This window comes from Solanum pennellii, chromosome 5 (assembly GCF_001406875.1).
Source record: "Solanum pennellii chromosome 5, SPENNV200".
NCBI classification, from domain to species: domain Eukaryota; kingdom Viridiplantae; phylum Streptophyta; class Magnoliopsida; order Solanales; family Solanaceae; genus Solanum; species Solanum pennellii.
Genome location: NC_028641.1, coordinates 73150523 through 73161199, shown reverse-complemented (window position 1 = coordinate 73161199; position 10677 = coordinate 73150523). Strand labels below are relative to the sequence as shown.

General features: G+C 32.9%; 1 protein-coding gene across 2 annotated transcripts in view; it reads left to right on the top strand.

Annotated features, from left to right (window-relative positions):
- The window catches only part of LOC107018613 (pre-mRNA-splicing factor ISY1 homolog), an 8157-nt gene extending 1205 nt beyond the window's left edge, over window positions 1-6952 (top strand). Inside the window, exons 2-3 of one of the 2 annotated variants that reach the window (XM_027917328.1) lie at window positions 5276-5707; window positions 6635-6952. In XM_027917328.1, the coding sequence (XP_027773129.1) occupies window positions 5276-5707; window positions 6635-6653 (451 nt within the window). In that variant the 3' untranslated portion in view covers window positions 6654-6952. Of the gene's footprint in view, window positions 1-5275; window positions 5945-6634 lie in introns of those variants that run through there. The other variant, XM_015219138.1, reaches the window with a different exon arrangement.
- Window positions 6953-10677: the final 3725 nt, after the last annotated feature.

The following is a 10677-nucleotide window of genomic DNA, read 5'->3' as shown; positions in this document are numbered from 1 at the left end:
TATATATATATGCTTGTTTAGTATGATGTTATGTTATATATCACTAGTAGCTTTTCCAAAATTAGTAGAAAAACTTGATAGGAATGTATTAAAAATTACTAATTTGTGTTTGTAACCGAAAAAGAGTAATCACCAGAGAGCTGGCTTTGAATTCTAGCTGTGCTAATATTTAGTGATTACATTGATAGAAGAAGAAGCAGATATCTACCTGTATTTTTATTTGATGAAATGCAAGCTCACTGAAAAGCTTACGTTTTTTTTGTTGATGAAGTAATAATTTTTATTAATCTAAAACGCATGCTCGTATACAAGAAGTATACAAAGAAAAGCTGAAAACCTGGAAAAAAAAAAGAAGAGATTTTTGTAACACCCAACCTTCTATGCATAAAGGAATCTTGCACCGCAAAGAAATTAGGGATAAAATACTACTCAACTGAAGAAAATTCATAACTAACTGAAATGCTTACATATAATGCTGGATCTTGAGTATCGACTTAGCTATCAAGGAAATCTACCTAGACCTTCTAACAGTTAAGGGAGATTGGAAGGCAGTGAAAAGGAGACATGATCCTAAATTAAAGCGACATTGTTATTCTGCATTGGTTGCAATAGGGTGCGATGTTATTGTTTGTCTCCATTAAATGTGGGGAAGCTGGAATTTCAGTGGCTTGAGCACACACATGAAATCAGATATATGAATAGGACAATCTGGAGATGGTTCTTTGGTTCATACAAATAGATTTGTGAAAGACTAAGCACTATCAATAATTGGCTTACAATGGTTTTTGGTTTCCCATCACAAACATGTATTTGCTTAACAGATTTAAATGAGAGGGCACGTAGCCTAAAATTGTTTTTTATTTTTTTTGGTTGATAAGTTTATTAAATGTCATTTTTGATATGTTTGATAACTGTGTTTTTACAGAGGTCTAATAAATTTCCTTTTCCCAATTGTAACTAAGCAATAACATTAAAGCTAGCGTCCACTACAAAAAACTCAACCTAGGTTGCTTCAATTGCATTCTCTATACCTTGAATTTTTCCAGTTACTTTAAGTGTGGTCTTTGTTTGAGGGGAAACAGAGAAAATAAGAGAATGGGAAAGGAATGGCTATGGTTTTTTAATAGTTTTTGTGTAGAAAACAAAATAAGATAGTAGAGATAAAACTATTGAACATGTCTTGGATAAGGATATGTTGCTCAGAGAACGTGGAAAGTCATTTATGATCCTCTGGGTATAGTGTATTATAGAATACCATTAGAAATGGTCATGTTCAATTGGTGGGCTGTATCCTAACAACAATAATCAAGAATTGATTTTTCAAGCTACTACAATTTCTACCTTCTGGAAATAGATGTCTATAAGTATGGGTAAGGCAATATTTCCTTGACCCGAAATTACTTGTTGAAGACATGATCGGAGCTTCATTGGATCTGGGAGGTACTTTTAAATGGAAAGAGGGTGGGGATGGGGGTGGGGGTATATGGACACCTCTCATGTGTAAAAAATATCTAAAATGTCTTCTATGAAAAAGGTAAGAGTTTTGCAGTTTCGAATTTGAATTTCGTTCCCTCATCAAAATTATTTTTTTCCTATATTCCAAATGCATTGAAAAAATATGTGCTGATGGTGAAAAAAAGTTACTTTCTGTTGCACTTCGTACGTGAAAAACTAAGCAACTATGACCACCTTTGTTTTTATTTATTTTTTTCATTTAGATGTACGCTATACAGCATCCATTAAATTAGTTGGGAAAATACACAAGCCACACCCTGTAGTTGTCCAAAAAATTCATTTACTCACTAATACTTGTCACTAGGTACTTCACAGATGACCTATTACCTACCTCCTTATTCTTGTTCAAGATGAATTCACTTACCCCAAAAAATGGCACAGCCAGATCAAGCCTAGCACTGTTTTACAGGTGCAGCCACATGGTTTTTCTACATTATCTTTTCCTTTGTTGCTCGGACTCTTCTAAATTGCCAACAGGTGCGAGTGGGATTCTCCAAAAGTAGTGTATATTTAGAGAATCCGGCACGGGTGCGGCAACGGAAGTGTAGAGCCCGCACAACTTAGATCTTTCTTCTTTTTTTCCTACCTTTTAACTTTTCTCTCTTCCTCTCCATCATTGCCTCGCTGGAAAAGTCACTGCCGGTAAATCTCTATCTCCGGTTTCAATTTACAAATTGAAACCCCAAGAGCTCTGCCAGAAAAAGTATATTCATTTATGAATTGGGCATTTTCTGTAATGAATTGATCATAACCAAGTCCCAATGGGGGTCTTTCCGAGAAAGTATTTTTATTCTAAAAGTATAACTAGAAAAAATAATATTCACAGATCAAAATACTTTCTCCTTATCCAAAGAGTATTTTTATCTGAGAGTATTCTTTTTTCTTGCTATACTTTTAGAATTTCTACAAAAGAAATTAGCTTTAAGCCCAATAATAATGCTTTGCTTTTAGAATACCAGTTCCCAGCGTTGTTTTCCCGAATTTTAAAGAAAACATTTACCATCTTGCATCAAATATAATAGTCCACCATGTCTCATTTTGCATAACCTCTACAGAAATTTCAATTCTATCATTAGAAGGCTTTATTAGTTATTCATACTTGATTCTAAGAAAAGGGTTATTTGTGAAATTAATTTGATAGTTGTTGTGGTCTGTTTCTGAAGTGGTGGGTGGCAATGGTTCCAGCACTCCTCATTAGTGTTAGAGAATGTGTGATTATGGTCTAGAAGGTATAAAATTACCTTACAGTTCCTAGTTAAATATGCCTTTTGTATTTAAAGGGAAAGAAAAATAAGGCAATCAGTTGTTGACATGTGGCAAAACAATTCTTTTAACATGTTCCGGATGCCCTTCACACACCTTACTGAAGGTAAACCCACTGCCTTTGCCATGTGGCAATTAGGGTGGTGTTAGTACCACCTAAAACAAGAACAGGGAGGTAATAGGTCACCCATAAAGTATCAGAGTATAAATGACTTTTTTGGACTACTGCAGGGTGTAACTTATGTCTTTTTCCGTTTTAGTTTATCTTAATATTTGCGTATAAAAGTCAAAGGTTCAAATTTATTATGTTATGCATGAACTGAACACCTCCAAAAATAAAAAAGAGCCTAAAAGGCAAAAGCTACTTGGAATAAACCAATCCAAACACCTAAGTCTTCAGAAAGTTTGTTGTCAGTTAGCTTCTTAGTGAGAAAACTATGTTGTTTCCATGTTACAATTAGCTCAAAATTTATGGGCTTATGGCATGATACGACATATCATAAGCATAAAATCAGTGTGTGATTAAAGGCAAAGGCTCGCTCAAGCCTTGAAGCTCAGTGAAGATGCATATTTAGAATACCAAGAAGCACACCCTTCGGCAGTGTTTTGGAAAGCGAGAAGCGGAAAAAAGCGATGAGGGCTTGCTTCACAGAAGCGAGAAGCGTGAAGCGAAGCGCGCGCTTTTTTTAAAAAAAGCGACATTTAGTATAAAAATAAAAAAATATTAAATAACTAAATAGAGGTAATATAGTCTTAGATTGAAAGAAATTACATAGGCAAAAATACTCATAAGTCATAACATATAAAGCAAAAAATTAAAAACATAATTAAATCACAAAGATTCAAACTCCTATTCTTCAACAAGGCTGCTAGACTGATCACAAAATAAATAAATAAAAGCAAAAGAATTGAAAAAAAAGAAGAGGAGGCAGCAGTCAGTAATTAGAAACAGAGCAGGCAGCAGAGATGAAGAAAAGAAGCGAAGAAGTAGAAAAAACTAGAGTAGTCGAAACTCAGAGAGATGAAGCACAGGCGAAGATTGTATATTTCAGGAGAAAAGAAACTCATAGAGATGAACTAATAAACATTAGCTAAAAAAGATATGAACAAAAAGTTACCTGCAGTCGCGGTCTAGGTTGAAGAGAGAGGCAGCCTCAGTCGAGATCGTCAGGAGAGAAAGAAGGGAAAGAAGTATTGTGAAAGAAGAGTCGCGAGGAGAGAAAGAAGGGAAAGAGTCGTGAGGAGAGAGAAGGTTATATTTCATATTTTTTTAAAAAAACCTAATTTTTTTTAAAAAAACCCTAATTCTCGCTTTTTTTATAAAAAGCGCGCTTTATTGCGCTTTTGCCTTAGGGTCGCTTCTCACTTCTTCATCTGAAGCGAGAGCTTTTTTCAGATCGCCTCGCCTCAAGATAAAAAAGCGCACAAGGGTCGCCTCGCTTTGAAGCGCGCTTTAAGCGCGCTTTTCTGCGCTTTTCACAACACTGTGCGGCCCAGTGGTTTAAGCTTGGGACTTCCATGTTGGAGGTCTCAAGTTCAAAACCCCTTGCCAGCGAAAGCAAGGGGTTTGCCTTTTGGGTCGAGCTCGTCGCACCAGGCTTGCCTAGTGCGGGTTACCTCTCCTATGTGGTTTGCGAACTATTGCATAGGAGCGGGGGTTTTACCCTGTGCGCACCCAAAGGGTAGCGGCTGCGGGTCTCCCTTGTCATCAAAAAAAAAATACCGAGAAGCACATTTTGTCAATGTCTGGAGTAGAGAACAAAAAAGCTGACAGCAACTGCATCTGATGGTATTTCTTCCAGCCTGCTTACCGTTATCAAATAAGCAGGTCAGGAAGGGGAGCCTGGTACAATAAATCTTTATGGTTCAGTCCTTCCCCAGAGCTGATGCATAGCAGGAGCTTAAGTGCATCGGGCTGCCCTTTGTAAATTTTCAGTTCAAGATTGAATCCCAATATTAGTCCTGCTATACCACTTACTTATCAAGTAGCACTTCTTCCTACCCACTAGCCTTGTCACCAATTCTATGACTTGCTTCTTGCACTAACACTCTTATAGTCATTACAAATGTAATTCAAGTAAAAGAAAGTTCAGATTTTTTCTTAAGATATTATGTGTGTACAGATTGCAGTTAGTAGGTTGCAAGTGGTCTTATGACTTGAACTTTAAAATATATGTGTAATGTGGATAGATTGTGAATTAATAGGTTGGAAGTTCTATTATGAATGAAAATTTAGTTTATCAGAAATTTTGTAGCTTTATGCATGCCATCTCATAAATGGCAAATCAGTATATTTTCTTCATTCTTGGAAAAATCAGATATGTTTTCTTGTAACTGCAATGTAAGCTAAAAGAAGATTTGTTGAAAACTTGTATGAAATGCTGTAAACATTACTTTGTCAATTTTATGTTTTTTGTGTGGATGCGTTTTAGATTTTCTTCTACTTGGTATTTATTTTGGCAATGCTTATATTGATTTGTTTGTTGAAAATCTGTAGGTATGATATATACAAGAGGATTGATGCCAGCTACTATGGGTACAGAGATGAAGAGGACGGAATATTGGTGAAGTTGGAGGGTCCAGCAGAGAAAAAGATGCGCGCTGCAGCTGTGAAAGAATGGATGGAGATGGAAGAGATAAAGAGGGAAGCCAAAAAGTCGGTAAAAAGTGGGGAGGTAGTAGAGGTGGGTTTGGGATCAAAGATATTGTTCGAGGAGGAAGAGGATGTGATAGAAGAGGAGCGGATGGAAAGGGAGAGGGAAGAGAAGGACAGAGAAAAAGAATACGTGGTACATGTACCATTACCAGACGAGAAAGAGATCGAGAGGATGGTGGTGGAACATAAGAAGATGGAGCTTCTAAGCAAATATGCTAGTGAAGATTTAATGGAAGAGCAAATGGAAGCTAAAGCCATGCTCAACATTCAAAGGTAAGTAACGAAAGAGCATATGTTTCTACTCGATGTAAAGAGGAGTTGTTGGCTTTTCTTCGAAAATGTTGCATTAATCCGACTGTGTTTAGCGTTGTTGCACAACAATGTGATGAAGTGCACAGAATGTAGTTTTAACCATTTGAGAATCCTCTAATCGTTGTATCGTTATTTTGGGCATGACGTTGCCTTTGACATGTCATTAGTTCAACACTCGGGGGCGTTTTTCCAAGTCTATATTCATCGTATTCGATGGATAATTGAGATTAAAAAAAGTTTCTAACCACAATTTTGAATTCACTAGATCATGTCATCATATCCAAAGTCAACTTCACTTGGATCAAGATCAGTCAGTAACTCTTCCAAATGAACAGAAGGGACATGTATTTCCCATCAGCCATCAGTAACATAATGTGATTCCCAATGGTTGCTTTTATAAAAATTGCACATTTTTTTTTCATTTTCAAAGCTCCAGAGTAATTAAATATCAATAAATATATCTATTCTGCACCCAAAAAAAGATATTTTTTTATAGCTAGAGTAGTATAATGGCCATCATATATTGCATTGATACATGCATTATACAAATCAATTGAAAGGATAGACTTCCTAAAAATGACTTGACACAAGAAATTTAGCTACTGTGTATAGTTTTTTATAGGATATAATATTCATCAATTTCATGTCACTGAAAATCTTGAATCCCAAAATTCAAATACTATTACAAGAGTCAAAGTCTAACAAGTTTGTCCCAAGAAACAAAGCCCAATTTGTCTATGTCATTGCATTGTCAAATCCCTTAATACCTGCTTCTTGGAACATAACACAAGTAAAGGTCACACAATTAATTAACAATGATGTGACTATCTCAAAAAAAAAATTACATAAATCCTATGACCTGACTAATTTAGATTTATGTCTTGATAGGCTCGCAAAAGGGGAGTAAAGCGCACTTTCCCAAGAGGGTTTTCATTTATAGGCTTTGAATGTGATATCTTTGATCAGAAGAAGAACGATCTCAACCATTCTACTGCAACTCTTGTTGGTATGTGACCGCTTCAATGGTCAATAGTGCATGTTGAAAAGGTACGAGGGGTAGGGCGGAGCTACGTACATCAAAAGATGATAATGAACACCCTTTACCTGAAAATTATGTAGTGTGTATATTTAATAAATCTTGTACAATTTTTACGTGAAATTGCTGATTTCTCTACGATCAGATAAATGTCAACTTGTTAGAGACAATGGCTTTATGACAGTCCTATAGTACTAAATTTGAGGTCTGAAAATGAACAAACAAAATCATAGAAGATGGACAAACTATTTTTGAACCTAAAAAAAGGATGTTGGAAACAATCCTAACTTAGCAACTTACTCTATGCTCTTTGTACTAAAAAAACAACAATAATTTATCAATATAATTTCATAAGTGAAGTCTGATGAAAATAAAATATACGCGGATCTTACATCTTGTCTGTCTGATCTTTGTATGATAAAAGAGGTTGTTAAATGTCAAAAATTAAATTTCATTTACACAAAAGTCAATAGTAATAAGTACTTAAATTTCAGCCATATTTTAATTTACCTTTATTAGAGCCTTTACTATTTTTTGCTAACATTTAATCCTTCCCCTTACAAAATGACATAAATAAATATTGTGACAGATAACCCAATTTATGAATATTTGAATTCACAGTCAAATACTCACGGACTGCAAAACCAAAAGAACAAAAATAGGAAAAATAAAAATAAAAATTATTTATAGGAAAAAAAAAATAGGGTTTATTTGGAGCAATTGTTCCTCTGGAAAGAATGGAAGTAAATAGGTCAGAAGAACAGCAACAAAACAACCATAAAAATTTCCTTTAAATTCCAAAAATAGTCTGACTTAAATTTCTTCATTTTTTTTTTTAAAAAAAATATTTTTAAAAAGTTGCATGTAAAAAATATTTCAACCCTAGGTGAAAATTTTTGTTCAAATTATTGAAGTTTGTGATTATAAAATAATTCCAATTTCCTGTCACCTTTTGTCTTCTTTTTGTCAACTTGAATTGAAAATCAATAAATTAATTATTTTTTAAAAATACATAGGGATAGTAGCACTTTTGAATTTTTTGATACCTCCCGTCATTGAAAAAAAAATATATTTTGGTCCATGTGATATAGACACGACACATTTAATTTTCAATTAATTAAAATATGTGATTTTGGTCCCCTCTTTTTTTTAGTAAATGTATTATATGGATTATTCGAAGTAAAATACCGTTAAATATAGAGCAACAATATCAGCTTAACGTAACACATAAATAATCAAATGGTGAAATGGTCAATAATACTAGAAATTTGTGATTATAATTTAGGGATCAAAACTACACATTACAATTTACTAATAACCGAAGGATTAAACGTAAGAATAACGACGTATCGAAACACTTCAATCAATTAGTTTACAAGATATATACGAACTGTATAAATTATGTATATTCAATATAAATATAATAAGTGTATACATTATGTATATTTCGATCATATTTGAAAATTCATGTTCAAATATTATAATTAATATTCTTAAAATGGTATAAAAAGTGGAAAATGATTCAAGACAAATAGAATAATGACTCCAAACAAATATATTTAAAACAGGTATAATGTACAGTATGCAGAAGTACATTATATAACATTATGTGAAAATACACAATATGGGTTCGCTTTAAATGCGAGGTTGACAATACATATTCACTTTTTAAAATCAATAACATCGAAGATTACGATGAGATAAATATATTTTTTATTATTATGAATTAGAGATTTAAAATTAAACTATTGCTCAGGCTTTAGAAAAATTTAAGAACATCTTAATAAGAGTATGTTCTTATTCAATGAATTTTATTGTAACATAAATTTAAAATAATCAAGATATTAAAATAATTATCGAACATCGAGTTAAAAAATAATATTAAAGTAGGACATATCCCTTCAATTACTCAATCTACCCACTAATAGGGTCCTTACCCTAAGATGTGAAAAGGCATTCATATATCTTTCAAACCTCCCCCCACCCCACCCCGCCAAGAGAGGGTTGATTATATTTTTTATTGTTCATATAGATATCGAGTAATTTTACTTACTAAAATATATAAATAGCTATATTAGTAAATTTCATTATAAAGCAAGTTATAAAGTTTAAAGTTTCAAAAGACTTAATGTCTATGTTGATACCATGTTTGAATTTTAAAAACGTTCCTCCAACACTAATATTTCTTATTTTGACATATTGCACGATTCAGAATATGTAATGTGTCTCTGATCATTGACATTTAATAAGCTCTTAGAATATAAAAAATTCTGATACGAAGCGTTTTCTCTCGATAATTACTTACATCATTTCCACCCTCCTTAAGAGATCATTTAGATTTTAAGCATTGTCATTATTTTATGATATATCAATTAGATATCAAATAATTATATATATCTACTAAGATTCACATAGTCATACTAATGAACTTATACACTATGATCTACAAATTATAAAAATTTCCAAGGGTTGATACTTTTTGACCATCTTGAGTTTTAAAACTAACCATCAAGCTCCCCACATTCATATTTTGATACCTATGGTAATTGATAACACAAAACTATTATAACTTATATTAACTGTTTAATCAAATATCGTCATATAAATTAAGACGAATAAAACAAATAAACCACATGTATACATATTAGGTCATGACTTCTCTTTCTTTTTTTTACTTTTCATGTTCCCCTAGGTCTATCTAGGCTCTAAGTCACCATCAAGGGGGGAAGGGGACCATGTTGGATGTTGAAGGATGAGGGAAGCCACTAGATGTCAATAAATACAACTTCAAAGAAACCACAATTCTATTCTCTCATCATAGTGCCATCATGACTAACAAAAGTAAAGTGAAGAAAAAGAAGCTTTAATTAGGACAGCCTTTTCCCCCCACCTTTTTTTCCCTTCTTTAATTTCTTCATTCAAGGAAGATATATAACAAAAGTAAAACCAATTTGGATCATACAAAAGTACTTGAAAACATTAACCTAAATTGTTTAGTTTTATTTTTAAATTATTGACGGTCTTAAAAAAAAACTCATTTATCTGACTAACTAAATTTAGATACATCATAATTTGCTACATGACATAATAAGTGGTCTCAAACTCTTACAGGAGCATGAAGCTCTTTGGTAACGCCTCTAAACTTGGCGAGAATTTAGGGGTGGATTTCATTCATGTTGTAAGATGAGAGGTGTATTTAAGTTCGGCTATTTAAGTAAATGAGCGTTTTTACGACAGACAATAGTTTAAGGGTGAAACTAATAATTCAAACTGAGTTTAACGGTCTTTTCAATACTTCTCTCGTTTAAATTATGACAAGGTAATAAGTATTTTTTTTAAATCAAAAATTTTAGATTTGAATTTTAGATATAAAATCGTCTTTATTTATGACGCATTTTACACTTCAATATAAGATAGTTTATTCAGATCTGATACAAATACTAAAAAGAATTATAACTCACATAACTAATATTAATTGTATGAGGTTTATTCTTTTATTTACTCATTATTAATTATGTGAGAAACATATAATAAACTTTTTTGGTGAAAATGGGAAGAAGAAAGAAAGATAGATAGAGGGAGAAGTTATTTAAAATGACTTTTTCTCTTTCTTTTACTTTGGCTTTTCCCTCTCTGTGTATTAATGATGTATGAGGTTAGTTTATGACTCAAAAAAAAAGTATATAGTAAGAGAAGTAATATTTTTTTATTTTTTTTTTACTTTGACATTATAGTTTGGACTTTCAATCATAAAGCAATTGATTACAAAATGATATATATCCTCTCTCTCTCTTTGTTTCTCTCACATCCATCTTTTCTGCTTTGCCTGTAAAAAGATGTGTACCCTTCTGTCCCCTTGCATTTATTACCATCCCATTTTCCCCACCCACCCACC